General features: G+C 50.6%; 1 protein-coding gene across 4 annotated transcripts in view; it reads left to right on the top strand.

Moving 5' to 3' along the window:
* Nucleotides 1-18,157, top strand: part of ZZEF1 (zinc finger ZZ-type and EF-hand domain containing 1) — a 101,311-nt gene that overhangs the window by 53,080 nt on the left and 30,074 nt on the right. For all 4 annotated transcript variants that reach the window (XM_025461944.3, XM_025461943.3, XM_049110057.1 and 1 more), the window contains 11 exons: nt 727-928; nt 1,901-2,049; nt 3,571-3,811; nt 6,062-6,141; nt 8,403-8,496; nt 9,988-10,456; nt 11,013-11,177; nt 13,717-13,836; nt 14,448-14,609; nt 15,913-16,042; nt 17,589-17,727. In XM_025461944.3, coding sequence (XP_025317729.1) covers nt 727-928; nt 1,901-2,049; nt 3,571-3,811; nt 6,062-6,141; nt 8,403-8,496; nt 9,988-10,456; nt 11,013-11,177; nt 13,717-13,836; nt 14,448-14,609; nt 15,913-16,042; nt 17,589-17,727 — 1,951 coding nt within the window. The remainder of the gene's footprint in view (nt 1-726; nt 929-1,900; nt 2,050-3,570; nt 3,812-6,061; nt 6,142-8,402; nt 8,497-9,987; nt 10,457-11,012; nt 11,178-13,716; nt 13,837-14,447; nt 14,610-15,912; nt 16,043-17,588; nt 17,728-18,157) is intronic.

The following is an 18,157-nucleotide window of genomic DNA, read 5'->3' as shown; positions in this document are numbered from 1 at the left end:
GGGGCATGGTCCACGAGGGAACCATTTCTGTCGCACTTTGGTAAAAGGAAGAGCTGATGTCGGTTCGTACAGGACTGCCGGCCACTTGTCTCGTAGATACAGTTACTTATCTCCATTCCCTTGATGTGTCATCTCGCTGCTCGGGCACTCTGGGGCCAACTTGAATGGTCACTGCAGAGACCAGATGGCCCCAGGGGTCTAATGACTTCCTGTCTGGTTGTTTACAGGAACATTGACCAATCCCTGGTTTGTGTTGCAGTGCCCAGTGTGAATGGGGGAGTAGTGGCCCTTAGTGTGGAAGGGCCGGGCCCAGGGGGCCCCCAGTATGTGGGGGGGCCAGCAGTGCCCACTTGAGGCCTGCCAGGTCTCCAGGACACGGAGCCAAGTGCCACTCCCTGCTGTTGGTGCACTCTGCCATTGGTGATCTTGGCGGGGAGCAGCAGGGGGACACAAGCCCTGTTCCTGGATGAGCGGGAGTGGACAGGTGGGTGTCCACAGGTGACAGAACTGCCACAACTGCTGCTTCACGCGGTGCCATCGTGGACTGTTTCAGCTGCTCCTTCGTCCATCCCTCCTTCTCTCAGCAGGGTGGGCAAGCTGAGACAGTGCGGCTGGAAGGCAGACCGGGTGTAAACATAGAATGATTGAATCTTGAAGGATGTGCTTGCTGCTGCGGGTGCGCCTCTCCGGTGCGTTCCACTTCATGGCTTTTGTGCTTGTCTCTAGAAAGTGATCTTCAAGGCTGGCCCCCGGCTGCAGTTCCTCTTTCACTCTGACAGCAGTAACAATGAGTGGGGTTACAAATTCACCGTCACCGCCTATGGCCTGCCCGATGTGGCCGTGTCCTGGGCCCTGGATTTACAGCTGCTCGTTTGCCGGCTGATGGGACGCCTCGCTGCCCAGTGCATGGCGCTCAAGTCTGCGCACCGTGAGTCTCAGGCGCGTTGGCTCCACACAAGGGCAGGGTGGAGGCGTGTACAGGGCGCCCTTGCAGGCCCTGTGCACCAGACCCTGCACTGCGTCTGCTCAGCGCTGTTGCCCTGAAGCGTCTTGACGCACACTTGGGCACGTACCCCTGAGGGTGCTTAGGCTCCCCTGTCTGGAGCGCAGCCTGGGCAGGGGCTGGTTTTTAGCAGCACGGTCATCTCTTTTTGTTAGTGACATTTAGAAGGCAGAAATAGAATAAACCGTATATCCTTTAATCACATGAATACTTATGTTAAATACGGAAACGTGGATTTTGTCTTTTTTGGTTTTTTTTTGGATTTTGTCTTAAAGTGATTTTTTTCAACTTAGTTATTAAGTACATCCAAGAAGCAAGAACTATAGAATGAAACTTTCTAGTATGTTTTATTTCATTTCTGGAGATTTTTTGTCTGTAAAAGGAAAATACAGAAATTGCATAATGGAGAAAGATCAAGGAGAAGAGCCATTCCTGGTGCTAACACTTAACATTTTCACATATTCCCATATAGTCTTTGCTATCTAGTCATAAACACGTGTGGGTGGGTGTTTAATTCTTCTTCTTTTTTTTTTTTTTTGAACAAATGTAAGTTTATGAATTGCAAAAACTTCTCCATCATTGAGCACGTGTGCCCAGCCTGCAGTTACTCCCTGGTGGTGGCCCTCACATCCCTTCATCTACCTGACCGGGATTGCAGGGGTGCCTGTGACAGGCTGTCCCACAGTAGGGCCGCGCTTCCGGGCACCCTCTTGGTGGGGGTGCGTTTGGGGTGCATGTCCATGAAGCAGCACAGCTAGCTCTGTGCTGGCAGGTGGGGGTGGATACCCTGCACGTCCGCAGGATGCCCACATAGTCGAGACCTTCTTTTGGTTGGCCCACCAACCTTAGTGTCCCAGGGAAAGCATGGGGCTCTCACCAGCCGCCTTCTCTTTCCAGAGTTTGGAGGCGACATGGCAGTGGCTCCAGCAAAAATGGCGTTGGTCCTGAACTCTCCGCTGTGGAAACCTGTTTTCAGGCATCAGTTGAGTCCAGAGTTGGGATTAGCAGTGAGCTGGCCCACGCACCTGCACCAGGATAGTAAGGAGGTATTTATGTCTTTCTCCTTGGAGCGCAGTCTGTTTGCTGATGGCTCCTGCTCCCAGTGACGAACCCTTGTGTTTGCGTCATCTTCACCCCCCTCAGCTGTTGGTGCTCTGATGGCACATGCCATCCCTTGTTCATGTGGTATCTGCATCACATGTGGCACGTTCCGGTTGGCAGTGGTGTTCAGACCCAGCGAGCAGTAAGTGCTCAGGAAATCTGGCTAGGTCGCTGGATGGGTCCAGTGAGTGTGTTCCCAGCACCTGCTGAGTTAACGGTTCATGCTGCACCTTCTGTTCCCCATGGAACAGCAGCACCCTGCCTGGGCTGGACAGGTCTGCCTATGGTCTCTGTTCCGTACCCCCTGTCTCCGTCTCTGCCCTGCACTCTGATCTGGCTCCTTCCCTTGGCCACGTCACTCGGGCAGCCAAGAATCAGGGGCTCTTCCATGGGCTCTGTTATGTTTGGCTCCCTCACACCCTGCCTTGCTCTGGCTCCCTGTGGCCCGCTGTCTTCTCCAGCTGCACCCTGGCCTCCTTGCTGGGCCTCATCCCCTTCCTCCCTGGAAAGTAGGCTTTCCTCGGGCTCTCTCCCCTGTCCCACAGCTGCCGACACTTTATCCTGTCCCTTCTCTTGTGCTGTTACACCTGTGTAGAACCTCCCTGCACCTCTGTCTGGAGCCCCGGTGCTTCTTGGGCTCCACTCCCGTGCCTCTGTCCTCCCATTAGGTAGTCTGTGTCAGGAGTGGCAAGCCAGGACGTGTCCCTTCCCTGGCCACTCGCTGCTGTCACTGTGCATCCTGTGTTCCTTGGTGCTGAACCATGGCTCCCCATCTTGTTCTCATTTCTCCTGCCCAGTTGGCCGCCACTCCATGGACTTTCCCAGGGTGCATCCAGCTCCTCCCGTCTCCCCTGACTGCATCTTCCTCCAGGCCCTCTTCCTGCACTTGCAGTGTGCAAGGTTACCTTGGGACCTACTAGGGGTTTTTAACCACCGAATACCTTGTTAACCTGCCGCCAAGAACCATTCATGGCTCCCGTTGCCCACAGGGTGAAGTCTGGGCTCCTCAGGGTGGTGGCTGAGCTCTGTCCAGTGTCCTTTCGCCTTACCTCTCTGCCTCTAGTTCCCACCACTCCCCAGCTACACCTCAGGCTGGGTCAGCATCTCCACCAAATCCTAATTTCTGCTCACGATTTTGTTCCTCAGTGGGCAGAGCTGCTCAGTGTTCAGGGTCCAGCCCAAAGCCCACACCCTCCAGGAGGCTTCTCTTTACCACCAGAGCCTGTTAGGAGCTCTCTCCCACCAGCTCCCAGCACGGGCCGATGCCTCCTGGCACTTGGCCCTCGGGTACCTTCTGTTCCGCAGTGGCGCTATTGTTCATGCTCTTAGGTGCTTTATTTAGGTTTGCCTTGTCTTTAAACCCACGTATCTGTCTGGTTACTGTCCTTCTGCTTAGGCTTAGTCGGTGTCCCATGAGCTTTGTTGTTAGAATGACTGTGTTAAACGTATGTGTTGTTTTTTTCCAGGTCAAGAACATCCCCGATGATCCCTGCCACCACTTTCTTCTTGAGTTTGCACAGTCAGACCCTGCCCAGAACTTCTGTGGGCCATTTTCAGAACTTTTCAAAGGATTCATACAGGCATGTAGAAAACAGGCCCCAAAGACAGATATAGTTGCTGGTTCCACTATTGATCAAGCTGTGAACGCCACCTTTGCTGCTCTGGTGTGTCGTACTCCAGGCTTATATGAGAAGCTGCAAAAATATGGTAACTTATACTACAGGGAATATTTCTGATCTGAAGGCCAGTTGCTAAGTTTTAAGAAAGCCTATCTTTTGTGAACATTTTAAAACAAACATTTCTACAACTGTAGACCTCATCTGGTTAAGTCCTACTCTGCCAGTCAGAAGATTCGTGACTAGTTTATAGTTAGTGGATCGTCCTCTATGGCAAGTAGCCTTGAGTTTCCTAACCAGGTCACTTCTTTCTCCAAAATTCATGTGGAAAACTGCCCAGAAGTTTAACAGAAGGAGACTGTAACTTGGGTTATAGTCTCAGGCAAAAACTAGAAGTTGTGCAGCTTCGGGTTGATCAAACGAGCTCTCTGCACCTTCGTACCTATGTCTGTAAACTTGGGAGTTGGAAGCTCTACCCTTCTCACAGATGCCGGTTAAACTCTGAGTTGTTTAGGTGATTCAGTATGCTGATAGCCAAGGAAGGAAACATCTTCACTCTTAGCTTTAAAGCCTTGTAGCTTTTATAGGCTTCCTGGTTGGTAGCCAGCTCCCCACCATCTGTTCCTCCCATCCCCCCCAGAGAGATGCTTCTGCTACTCACGTGCGCGCGCGCGCGCGCGCGCGCGCTGCGCGTGTGTGTGTGTGTCGCCAGCAGGCTGCAGGAACCACAGGAGGGATGGCCTCTCTCTCTTCATCATCTCTCATGGGGAAACATTATAGACCCTACTTAGGGATGAGATAGGGCTTTTCCCAAGCACTTTGGCGGGGTGTGTGTTCTTTCCATGATGCAGATGTGAGGAGCAGATGGTAATTATTACAGTGACGACCATTGCTGCCCTGTGCCACTGAGGTCTTTAGGTCTCACATTGCAGAGTTTATTTCCTGATTTCTAAAACATCTCCATTAATCCTGCTTCCCAAGCTTTACTATTTCCTTGAAGAAGCTGCTCAGATAAAACCTATATTGAGGCATGAGTGGTTTATGAAAACAAGTGTTCTATGGAAGAGTGTGTCTCTGCCAGGGAGTGGAGGATCTGCCAGGTTTTTTGTTTTGTTTTGTTTTTTGACCTGCCAGGTTTTTAAAGAAATCCAATATATGTTTTCATGATCAAATTATAGCAAGAGACCTGTGCAGTCTTTGTTGTTTACCTGTGGGAACTCTCAGGAGATAGATGAAAACCTTGTGAGTTAAAGCTGAGAAAGTTTCTGGCTGGTGGCGAGCTCCCAGCTTCTTTTCAGATTATGTTCCTGTATCACATCCCTAATTTCAGGGGCGAAACTCACAGTCTGATGTGGAAACTAGAAACACTTGGCTGAATACAGGTTGTTTCCAGAATAACCTGCCACTGGGGCTTTGGAAGCACAGCTGGTCTGCGTGTTCCAGGGCTGTTTGTGAGTCCTGCCGGGCGGAGCTGCTTGAGCTTCTCAGTGCTATGTTTGAGTGCCTGGGGTGCAGCCCCGCACCTCACACCTGCACAGAAAGCAGCCCTCGCACTGTGCCTTGGGTCTGCAGAGAGCTTCACGCTTTTCTGGTGTATCATCCTCTGGTTTTTACAAGCCAAGTAAGGAGTGGGCCTCAGAGGTCTTTCTATTAAACAGACAACTTTGTTATTTTTCTGATCATGAAAAAATTACCCATTCATGTAGAAACTTATAAAGTATAGGAAAGCTTAATATAATTATCAGTTATAATCTGACCATTTGAAGGGTGCATCTGTTAACATTTTTCTGTGTATCTACCTGGCCTTTTTACCTGGGCATATTTGTGTGGTATATATAGCTGTATATGCATCGTAGATGTGTGTGTATATACATATACATATATTTACACACACACATCATGTTTTTAATATGTATGTTCTTTTTAAATAGGTAACTTTGTGTTTATATGGTTTCAAAAACAGTCTTTTTTACTTTATACTATGAACTTTCTTCATGTCAGTAATTATTTTTTACCTGCACATAATCTGTTTTACTTTTAATATTTTTCACTTTCATATTTTTACTTTAAATATTTTACTCCATTTAATAGTATGTCCATTTCAGATGTTCACTTGAAAAGAGTTAGTTTGCAGTGACACAAAGAACCTGTGCCAGGTACTTGTGACTTAATTGATCCCCCCCCCGCCCCCCCCCCCCAAGCCTCGTACCACCCGTGGTGTATGAGCCTCAGGGGAAAGACTATTTCTCTGTGTTGGGAGATTTAGAAGCTACTTTGTGTGTAGGTTGCACTACTGAACCGAATTAACTGAGTATGATCTCATCGTCTCTCCTTTCCCCAGTAAACAGTGGAGGCAACACAGCCCTGAGCGAGGACTTTGCACAGGTGTATTGCTTGGCAGATGGGATCCGAGTATGGATGGTAAGATGTGCTTTGCGATTTTTATGTTTTTTGAGTTGTCCCACCATGGTTTCATGCAGTTAAGGTAAGTAGCTCTCTTCTCAAGAATATAACTTTAGGAATTTTTTTTAACTAAAGTTCAGTGACATGAAAAGCTCTAAAATAACTTAGGATGCTTGAAATCGTGGTATGAGTGCTGAGAATGTTCAGAGAAAACAGGGCGCATGCCTGGAGCCCCCTAACACCCGTTAGCAACCCCAAGGCCACTCTGCGGGACCTCTTCAATCGGGAGGGAAAATTTTGCTGTAGGTACTGGGCAGGCGCTGATGGCTTTAGGCGGGTGTGAGGCTGGTCTCCAAGGAGAGGCCTTCCTACATTGTAGAAATGTAGTTCTGTAGCGTTGCTTATGGCAGCCATGCCATGGAGGAACATGTCCATGAGTAGGATGAGCAGAGAAACAGTAAGTTGTGTTACTGTGCAATACGACTCTACCATGTGAGGTGATTTGTATGATGCTGTCCTGTAGTGAGAGTGAAAGAGGTGAAGTGTGTGTGTCAGCTCACACAAGATGAGCAGAAGCCAGTCTTAGAGGAACCCATGAATACGTTTTATCTTGTGTGAAGTTTACACACAGCCCAAATCTGTGTCATGTTAGGTATATAAGTAGGTAGTAAAAGTGTACAAAGTCATGGAAATGATGAACATCAAACTCAGGAGAATCATTTTTTTTCTTGAGCGTGGAGAAGAATCCCTACGTATTTTCATTATGGTCCCGGTATTCACAATCATCTTGAGTGCTGTGTAGGAATGGGGAGGAGTCATGAAGTAATGGAGAGGATGGGCAATGAACTTGAGAGCAGGAGACCAGCTGCAGTTCTTAGATGAGCACAGCGGCTGCTCCTGGGTGTAGGATGGTCAGATTCTGTGGCTGGAGTGAGTCGTGCACGGTGGTGTGTCCCAAGACCCTTCCCATATTCCCGGTTTGGTGACTTGTCCCATTTGGTGGAAGCGTTGACCAGACTGGGGAAATGGCCTTTGATCTGGGAGTAGAGTGGGGTGAATTTGTTCTGGGGCCACACAGGTGATCTGAGACACCAGGCTGGAGAAGTCAGTGAACCTGGAAGAATCTAACTGGCTGGTGCTTCACAGAAATGTCAAAACAGAGGTACAGGTAGCTTCAGATCACTGGCAGTGGGGTTTCTTAATGTATGAGTTTACCCAGGAACCAGAGAGGCTTGACCAGGGACCACAATGATGAGAACGTAGTTGGTGCTCAGTATGTACAGGATAGGTAGGTGGAGACCTGAGATGGACAGAGTCTCCCGAGAGAAACTAAAAGGTGTTGTCAGAATGGTAAAAGGAGGGTCAGGGCAGTGTTGATGAGACACTAAGGTAATAGTAGCAGTTTAAGAAAAAGAGATTCTGATAAAGCCGCCTACCACAGATGCTTGAAGCAGAAGAATTTGGCAGTTGACGAGGCACAGCATAGATTGTGCCTCTGCTTTAGGGTAGGACAGACTGCTGATGGCTAAATGCGATGCCAGCCTTCTCTCTCAGACCTTGGCCTCCCAGACGTCACACATGGCTTGTGCTTGGGCTATGAGCACTGTGGCGCACAGCATGACCATCACCTGTGCTGCTACCAGGAGCACTGCTCACTGCCCGGCAGGCCCAGCCTCACTTACACAGGTCCCCTCACACAGGGTAGAATGGAGATCAGATTGTGGTCCAGTGTGTACCAACCTGGGTGGGGAACCCCAGTCAGTCCCTGCACTGCTCTAGAGCTCCTCTGCTCTGTCTGTACCAGGTCGGCTTTAGATAAGGGCCCCTCCAGCCCCAGTGTTCTACTTTTTTTTTTTTTTTTTTTAAGATTTTATTTATTTATTTATTTGAGAGAGTGGGAGAGTATGAGCAGGGTGAGGAAGCAAACTCCCTGCTGAGCCCGGAGCCTGATGGGGTACTTAATCTCACGACCCTGAGATCATGACCGGAGTTGAAATCAAGAGTTGATCGCATAACCGACTAAGCCTCCCAGATGCCCCATGATTTTTTAAGTAATAGGATCTGGGGTACCCCCACCCCCCGCCTCCGACAATGCATAGTTGAAAAGAAGACTGCTTCAAAGCCTGGATTCCTTCTAGGAAAAACCACACAGCTCCACCCCATGTCCTCAGCAGCGGGATAGTAATTGTACAGTTTTCTGTGCTTTGAAGTCCTTGTGTGGCTGCTCATGCAGTCCGCCCTCCACAGTGTAATCGTGTGGCTCCAACTTTGCCCCCCAGCTGGAGATGAAGCAGAAGTCATTGATGAACCTGGGGAATGAGGCAGAAGAAAAGCATGGCCCGGAAGCTGCCGAGGCAAACCCTGAGAGCCTGGGTGAGTGTGCTGAGCCTTCTGTTACATGTCCTGGGAAACCGGAGGCCTGTCTTGGGGGTGATTTTAGTTGAAGGTGTGTTGACCTATGGAAAGTACTGCAGGAGCTAGATGTGGTTTCTACGGATGGGTCACAAATAGAAAATGCCAGAGAGTCACTGTTTTCTAACATGATCCAGACAGAGCACTTGTCTCACAAGTGAGAGGCATCAAGTGCTTTTGACCTACATCTTATTGTGTTTTTGTTTTTTATATTTTAAAAATTGTTTTTAAAGGGAAGCCCCAGTGGCTTAGCAGTTTAGCGCTGCCTTTGGCTCGGGGCATGATCCTAGAGACCCGGGATCGAGTCCCACGTCAGGCTCCCTGCATGGAGCCTGCTTCTCCCTCTGCCTGTGTCTCTGCCTCTCTTTCTCTCTGTGTCTTTCATGAATAAATAAATAAAATCTTTAAAAAAAACTAAAATAAAAAAATAAAAAGATTTTATTTGACAGAGAAAGTGCTCAACCACAAGCAGGGGGAGTGGCAGGCAGAAGGAGAGGGAGAAGCAGGCTCCCTGCTCAGCAGGCAGCCCAATGAGGGACTTGATCCCAGGACCCTGGGATGATGACCTGAGCCAAAGGCAGACGCTTCACCGACTGAACCACCCAGGAACCCCTCTTGTTACGTTTTTAAAGTGTGCTCTCACTGAATATTCAGTGAGATTAAGGAATTACGGTTAATGTCTTAGTGATATCATAGTTCTGTTAGAAACTATTACTATTTTAGAAAAATGCTAAAGTTTTTAGATGAAAGTATGGTGCCTGCAATCTGCATGGCAATAAACCAGGGAGAGGGTGGCTGGTGAAAGGAGACAGGGTCAGGTGTGCATGATGGGTCCTTATAGTCTTTTCTCTCTGTATGTTAGAAAATGTCCACAACAGAGGCACCTGGGTAGCTCAGTCAGTTGAGCAGCCAACTCTTGATTTTAGCTCAGGTCGTGATCCCAGGGTCATAGGACCAAACCCTGTGTTGGGCTCGCTGCTCAGCAGGAAGTCTGGAGATTCTCATACCACCCCCCACCCCCCACTCCTCCCCTCACTCACGTATACTCTCTCCTTCCTTTTCTCTCAAATAAATAAATAAAATATTTTTTTAAAAAAGGGAAGAAAACAGAGCTGGGAAAGTTTTGATTTGTATATGACATAGAAGTTTGTTTTCCTCAGAAGATGCATATGCCACTTTTTTAATGGAAGTATTTCTTGTCCTAAATTGTAGAGTTTTGGGACATCTGGGCAGCTCAGTGGTTGAGCATCTGCCTTCGGCTCAGGGCATGATCCCCAGGTCCTGGGATCAAGTCCCGCATCAGGCTCCCCGCAGGGAGCCTGCTTCTCCCTCTGTCTGGGTCTCTGCCTCTCTCTGTGTCTCTCATGGATAAATAAATAATAAGGTCTTAAAAAAAAAAAAGTAAGTTGAATTTTGACTTTTTTCCATGCTTTCTTTGCTTTCTGCATTTAGCAAAAGAGTGTATTCAGAAGAGTCTTCTGTTACTACGATTTTTGCCCATGGGAGTAAGTTCAAAAGAAAGCTGTGACAAGCTGGTGGCTGCAGTAGAAACAGATCACCTGCAGCCCTGCGACAGGTGCCCAAGGACGAGCTCTGTGGTGGAGGAGCATTTCCAGGCCTCGGAGTCTCCCATGGACACAGGCACCCTTGCCGCAAGCAGTGGGGGTCCTAGCTCAGATGTGCCGCTGAAGCTGCTGCCCAGCGGTGGCCCCCCTGCCACTGAGGTGTCCTTTGCCACTGCTGAAGAGCCCTCTTCACCTTCCGCTCCTGCCCGGCGGCCTCCCTTCACCCGAGGGCGACTTCGACTGCTCTCCTTCCGGTCAGTGGAGGAGGCCAGACCCGTGCCCACCGTGAAGGAGAAATACCCCGTGCTGAAGGATGTCCTGGACTTCATTAAGGACCAGTCCCTCTCTCATGAGAGGTGAGCCGGGCAGTGCCCTCCCCTCCCTGGGCCAGTCAGGGGCTTCACGTTCATGCTGAGGGAGGGGTCAGGATTTGTTTTAGAACCTTCAAGATGAAGTTGGGTGATTCTTTCTTGTAAAGAAGTATTTTTTCACTGAAGGTTTGTACCTTATACTGTACGTAAATTGTATCTCAGTAAGGTACTACTAGGATAAAAAAAAAATTTTGTTTTGGAGGATGCCATTTACAAATGTGTCTTATTTTAATCCTGGGATAAATTTAGGATTTGAGATTTTCTGACAAAATATCTGTCAGCGGGCTTGCATCTCCAGAAGTATTGCATGTTTTAATTTCCTGCCTTAAGAATTAAAACTTTGTCTCTGTGGGGCAGTAAAAATATCACAGTTCTTTTTTAACTAATGAATTAGTTTGGGCTGTTGATATGAGCTGTCCCTGTTGCTGCTGAGCGCTGAACGTAACAGACGGGTGCTGGACCGCCCTCCCAGGAGCAGCTCCGCGTTTCCGTGCTGCAATCGTGGGTTCTCTCGGAGGCCCTGACTGTCTTCTGTCTTCAGTGTCGTAAAGGTTCTTGCCTTGAGGAAAGCTCAAGCTCAGAGCATCCTGGAGGTCCTGAGGATCATTCAGTACTGCACGGAGTCTCTGGGACGGCCTCATTGCTTCCACCCGCCGTGTATACTTTTCCTGATGGAGCTTCTCACCTGCCAGAAAGAGTTTACCAAGTAAGGATCAATTACAGATCTGCCAGGAAAACAGGGCTCATTTCAGAGAAATCCTGACGATTGTCTTTAATTAGTGACTATTATTTCCACATAGGATACAAATTTATGTTTTTGGCCAATTCTTTCATCCTAAGGAGAAATGGGTTCTATCCTTTTAGTAAATAAATACCAGAAATCTGTTTATTTCTCCTGGTGAGTTTTTCAGCTTTATTTTACCAGACAGCAAGGATTGTGTTCCCTGGGTGCCCACACTTCTGAAAGCCGTGAGCTATGTAGAATTTTCTTTTACAGTAAGGATATTAATCTGAGTACCTCACAAGATTGTTCTAATAGCAACTCTATTTCCTGAGCATTGACTGCCCGGCACTGTTCTAGGTGATGCAGGTGCAGCGGTGGACAAGGCAGACGAAATTCTTTTTCTAAGGGGCTTGTTCTGTTGAGGAGAGACAGATGGTCAAAGAAATCCATCCATCCATATAATGTGCCCATCCCAGACATGTGGTGACTTAGTCTGGGTGGTCAGGGAGCAGGCTGGGAAGTCCCCCTGTGAACAAAGAGATGAATGACCAATGAGCTTAGAGGGTAGAGCACTGGAGGCAGAAGGAACCGTGCCCCCAAGGTGGGGGCTTGTCCCCAGGAAGTGAACTAAAGCCAGTGTGCCTGTGTGAGGGGGGACAGCAGGAGACCAGCTCAGGAAATGAGTTGGGGCTCAGATGATGTAAGTCTTTGTAGGACAGGATTTTAGGTGTTTGGATTTTGTCCTGAGTTGTAGATGGGAGATCCCTGGGGAATCCTAAGCTCACAAGGAACACGCTGCATTTTACGTTTATGAAAGATGTTTCTGGCTACTCTGGGAAAGTGTGGATGGAAGCACACAGTCGGGAAATGGCTCAGCCGGCCAGGCAGGAGGTGGGGGGGCTCTGGACCCTGTAATAGTCCTGGAGATGGAGAGAAACAGGGGCACGCAGGATCTGCTTTGGAGGTAGAGTTGCCAGGATGCACGAAGGGTTGGGCATAGAGTGGAGATGGAAGGAACCGGGACAAAGGAGCAGCTGGGTCTTGGCTGCAGTGGTTGTTGGATGGTGATGCATCTTACTGAGGGCAAGAGAATGGAAGGAACAGCTTGGCGTGTTAAGTTTGAGCTGCTTCTTTCACATCCAAATCAAGGTTCCAGAGGACAGAGTTAAGGGTCTGAGGTTCTGGAGAGAAGCCAGGGTAGGGATAGAGTTTGCACACTGTCTGCGTGTAGCTGGTCTTTGCAGCCACGAGACTGGATGATCAGGACAGAGCACAGAGGTGGCCAGGAATGGGCCCAGGACTGAGCTGAGGGACACTTCTGTGTGCAGAGCTCAGGCAGAGGAAGAGGCCATCAAGATCCAAAACCAGGGGCTGGAGGTGGGGCCAAGGCCAAGACAAGGACATGCCAGCGTATCAAATGCTGATGTAGGAGCTTGTGCCAGATAAGGGCACACTGGGTTTGTCTGCGGTCCTCTGGGAGCCACAGGGCCGAGAGCCCAGCTGGACTGGCTTGAGTGGAAGATGGGTTGGGGGGGGGGTGGAGGGGCAAACAACCACTTCAAGGACTCTGGCCTTAGGTGGAAGCAGAGGGAAAGGCAGAATTGCAGGGGCGCCGCTGAGGGTTTTTGAGAGGTGTTAGCACGTGTCCACACACTGGTGGGAAAGTCCCAGACTCACAGAGTGCAGGAAGAGGACACGGCTGGTTGCAGATGCAGAGGGTCAGTGTGGACAGGGCCAGGGCGACCATCTGGTGGCAGGAGCGGTGCGGCGCACGGAGAAGCAGGCCGGTTGGTGGGTTCAATGGCGCAGAGATGGGGCCTGTGTGGTCCTTCTGTTTTTTAAAAATAAAATAACATAGTCGTCAGTTAAAAAGGAAGGGTTGGGAAAAGTAGTGGCGGTTTATGGAGAGGCAGGAAGGCTGCCAACAGGGATGCACAGCGGGAAAGCCAGCCCATGGGCCTGGCAGTTTGAGTGCTGCCCTGCGCCCCGTGGTGTATAGCGGTGCCCGTCAGCCTCTCGGCCTCCTCCAGCAGCATGACGTTGCATACAACGGCAGGGTTTCTCAGGCCAGCCTTGGAGGGAAGAAGCAGTGGGGAGTGGGCACCTGTTAGGGCCAGGAGACCTCCACTGGCTACACTCAAGTTGGGATTTCAGAAGTCCTGCCATCACTGTGGGGACAAGGTCAAGGATGGGACAGCCTTTGGAATGGAGGAGGTCCCTGGAGGTAACCATGGATGTCTAAGTCTCCCGGGTGCCAAGGTCACAGGTGAGGGGAGAGTGGCAGGCCTGAGGGGCCTGGCTGAGTGAGCCAACGGGGTGGGTGGGCGTAGAGTAACAGGAATCCTTGCCTTCCCATACTACTGGTGGCCTCGAGCTATCACTCCCTGAAGTTTGGTCCTTGTGCTCCTGCCTCTGCGCCGCATGGTCAGCTCGCTGCTGCTCGGTCTGGCTTCACGTAAGGAGTAATGATCGTCAGCTCAGTGACGGCCCCGGAGTGATCGGTGCTTCCCTCTGCTTCCAGTTATTTCGCACACATGGAGGGCTGTGGTGCACGTCTGCGCAAAGAGATTCGAGACACTTACTACCAGTTTGTTCTGTTTTTGGTTAAAGCAGTTAAAGAATTTAGCAGCATGAACGACAGGTATGGTATAACTTTATCATTTCTACAGAAAACATCATTTCTATTCTTGCTGACTTTAAAAGAAATACACGTTCGGTGTTGAAAATGTGGAAAATACAAAGTAAAAAAGACACCCCCTGGTGTTACCGTCTAGAGCCAGTTGGTCGCTTGGAGGCACTGGTACATTTGTTCGAGCCTTTCCCATGTGCTGTGTTGTTTTTCAAGGGGCCAGCCCTTGGTTTCCGTGAGAATGTGTGGCCTGACCTGTGTAGTTGCTCATGTTTCAGTGCAGTTTTAAGACAGGAATGTGAAGCCATCCCCCAGTCTCGTCCCTCATCAATCTGCACTGAATGAATGACCTGTGCTCGTTTGGGGCTGGCTCCTTGTCAGGATGTGATTCTTCCTCCCCGGCCTTGTCCAAAGGGTACCCTGAGACAGGCGTGGCTGGGCGGAAGCCTCACAGCGCACTTGCAGGACCCTTGCCAAACTGTCCTTTGAAGGGGGCTTGTGTGGGATGCGGGAATTTGAAAGGACGGCTGGCCCCTGTGCTCTCTGCTCACAGACACCCCAGGTTCTGACTGGCGTCCTGTGATGGGCAGCCTGGGTAATGCCCTGTTTCATGGGTCCCCTAGGTCGCTGCTGCCTGCCTTGTCCTGTGTGCAGACAGCCCTGCTCCACCTTCTGGATATGGGCTGGGAACCCGGCGATCTCGCTTTCTTTGTGGACATTGGGTTACCACACCTCCTCATGAAACTGTCACAAGAGAATATAAGCGTCCACGACAGCGTGATCAGGTAAGAAGCCAGAACTGCAGCCTGCAGTTCCTGAGGCAGAGGGCTCAGAGTGTAGCTGCTGGCGTGATACTCCCCGGAGCATGTCCTGGCTCTGCTGACACCGAGTTGGGTAGCCCTGGGCCACTCGTTTGACCCCGCTGTGCCTCAGTTCCCTCTCCTTACACCTGGAGGTGATGGTGGAGGGTAGATGGCGATGCTTCTCAGTTGACAGCAGTGTCAGCTGCATGGAAGGGTCTGGAAGCTGGTGGAGGTGGGTCAAGAGGACCTGGACCCTCTGTGGTTTTGGAGCTTATTGAATTGGAGAATCTTTTTATTTTTTGATTACATGCATGTGGGATTTTATCCTTTGTAACCTCTTGCACATCGTAAGGACTTAGGATGTGAGAAACAACAGTATGCGGATTTTCTTTCCTTCCCACTCTTTGTGTCTCTCCACCCTGCCTGAGTCTACTTCCCATCAGCCACTCGTGTACATAGAAGTGAGAACAGAACAGGAGAAGGACAGCATGGGGAGGGGAAGTTAGTGAGTCAGCCTTGGTACAGGCTCCACTTTCTCAGACATTCTGGGAAGAGGAGCCAGAACTACCCTGATTCCTTGTCCCAGAGACTGGCATCGCCCTCTGTGAGTGGACGTAGCTGGGGTGGCATATGAGCCCACGGGTGTGCCCAGAGTCCTGCCCACCCCCTGCGCCCTGGTCCCCCAGCACCCAGCTGGAGTGTGAGCAGGCCTGACCGCAGTCTGTTCACACACCAGAATCAGCAATGTGTCTGTTGGTAAATGGTTTGCATTTGTGGTTCAGCAGATCCTTTTATATTTGAGGTTCTGGTTGCTAAAACAAACTAGAAACCGAAATTACAGAAATTCATGACTTTGCATCTAAAAGGAGCCTGTGAGATTACCTGTATGAAACTCCTTGTTTGCAATGAGGAGCCCTGAACCAGGGCTGAGTGCCATGTGAGGGCCAGGCAGCTGATAGGAGCGCCATTCCCTGGGGTGCCTGCCTCTCTCCTGCTGATCCACCAGAGCCACTTGGGCTGCAGCGCCAGCACATGGTAGCTTCACCACATGAGGCTGGCAGGGTCTGAGTCCTCATTCAGGGTCGTCTGCTCCGGAAAGGGCATTTCCCTTACTGCCCTGGGCCGTCAGCAGCCTGGACATCAGGGGGCTTTTAAAAACCAGAGGTGCGTGCCTTTCGCTCGGAAGTCTGAAAATGCTCCGTCATTAGACCTGTGGGACAGTGTGCCACCCAGCACCTGTGGGTTATTGGGAGAGGCATCCTGTTTACTGCTTGTGTCCTTTCAGCCAGTGCAGTGAAGAAGATGAGCTCGCGGATGCCAAGCAGAATTCAGAATGGATGGATGAGTGTCAGGATGGCATGTTTGAGGCCTGGTATGAAAAAATAGCCCAGGAAGATCCAGAGAAGCAGAGGAAAGTAAGACCTCTTCACCAGAGTTTTCTGAAGTGATTGGCTGGGAGTTTGGAGAGGAGACTGCCCAGGGGAATGTCAGCAGACCATGTCCCAGAGGGCTCCCAGTGTTAGTTCACACCCTCAGGAGATGCTGTCACTGACTCTGCTCTGTGGCCTGGGGGTGAGAGGGGTTCCCAACCCTGGATTGACCAGATCCTAGGGAGACGACTCTGCTCTGTGGCCTGGGAGGGGAGGGAGGGGGTCCCTGAACCCTGGATTGAGTGGATCCTAGGGAGACAACTCTGCTCTGTGGCCTGGGGTTGACCACATTCAGAGCACAGCTCCTTCCGATAGAACTGGACTCAGAGCGTGGGCTTGTGCAGCCTGAGCATGACATAAAGTACCAGCTTATTAATTTACAATGAGAGAGAGGATTGCCCAAGGGTCTGGGTTCTTGCGTCCTCGGGTAGCATGCTCCCTTCCTGCGGGCGTAGGAGCGGGAGCCAGATCTTCATCACGGGCTGACTGCCGGGCGCAGAAGCAGCCATGTGCACTCGGAATTGGAATTCTGTTGTTCTGATGTGCACCAACCTGCCGCATCTATCTTCATGTGAGATGTTGGTGTGTCAGAATATGTGATACCAAGTGGCTCCTGCCTCAGAGTCCTTCGTGTTTGTGGTGGTGCATGCCTGCTGTGTGCCATTACGGGGCTCACGTAGCACCTTTCTGGGGCTTGCATGGGGCACGCTGATGTGGCCTCTATGACTTAGTGACTAATGTCCCATCACTCTGGGCTGTAAAGAGAAATTGTACCGAGGCCTATGGCCACTCTCCAGTACAAACAGCTTGCTTGCTCTCCGAACACTGCTCTGTCCCACCCAGTCCCCAAGCCAGAAGTCTGGATGTTCTTGACCTCACCTTTCTTGACCCTGCGTCTGGTCCGTGCCCGAGGTGCCACACCATTTGGGCCTGCCCCCTGCACCGCTGTGTCTCCCCTGGCGCCGTGCGGCCCCTGCCCCGTCACAGGGTACTCTGACAGCTGCTCCCGTGACCGGTCTCCGGGGCTGTGGCCTGGACTCCTTCAGTCCATCCTCCACTCAGCAGAGGAACTTTGAGAACACTCCGAGTGATCATGTACCACACCTGTCTCTTGGTCTCCTGCATTCTGCAGCCCGGTGCTGAGAGGCGGCCAGTCTTTGGAACTGCTATCTGGCCTCTTGATGCTTCCTGTAGAACTCAAATTTTGTTTGGCATGCCTGCCACCTGCCTCCCCGCAGCAGATACCTGTCTATCTCTCGGGTCTCAACCAGGTCTTGCCCCATGACCTTTCCTGACAGTCTCTGGTGCCCTCTGCAGGGTTTCCTTGGCCCCTGACTTCATACATCAGAGCTGTTGTCACCCTGTGCGGTCCTCAAAGGGATTCCCCAGTAGACTCCAGGCTCCTCCCTCTCCTCACCCTCGCCCCTGGCTGCGTGGTGGATCTTAAGTACCTGTTGGAGGACGGCTTGATTGATGAGTCTTGGCCCCATCGGAAAGTCTGTGGGCTAATTGTGTGTATCTCTCCCTACAGATGCACATGTTCATTGCTCGCTACTGCGACCTGCTAAACGTGGACATCTCCTGTGATGGCTGTGATGAGATTGCCCCCTGGCACCGCTACCGGTGTCTGCAGTGCAGTGACATGGATCTCTGCAAAACTTGCTTCCTAGGTATGTGCCACCCCCGAGCCAGTCATTGCTCTATTTTCTGTGACCTTATCATTTGTGTAACACCTCTTGTGCGAGATAGAAATACTGCTGGTGGTATAACCTGACCCATGGGCAGATAGGAGCCTTATCTCCCTGAGTGAACGAGAAGCTCCATAGCTATTACCTGAGGTGCTTCTGTCTTCCCTCCTGCTGGGTGTAGGTACTCGGTGAACACACAGCACCACTGAATGTACATTCAGCTAAGTTTCCGGAACAGTTTTTCTCTCTGAATCATGCAGGGTTTACAAGTAGATATACACACGAAAGCAGCTCTCAGAAATTCTTGACTATACCTGATGTACAGCAAATTGACAGTCTGAGCAGCCGTGTGCCTAGCCCCATTGTGCAAGCTACCGCCCTGTCCTGGGAGCACTTACAGTCTTAGCAGGGG

The sequence above is a fragment of the Canis lupus genome, chromosome 5 (assembly GCF_003254725.2).
Source record: "Canis lupus dingo isolate Sandy chromosome 5, ASM325472v2, whole genome shotgun sequence".
Lineage (NCBI taxonomy): Eukaryota > Metazoa > Chordata > Mammalia > Carnivora > Canidae > Canis > Canis lupus.
This window is presented reverse-complemented; position numbering and strand designations above follow the sequence as displayed.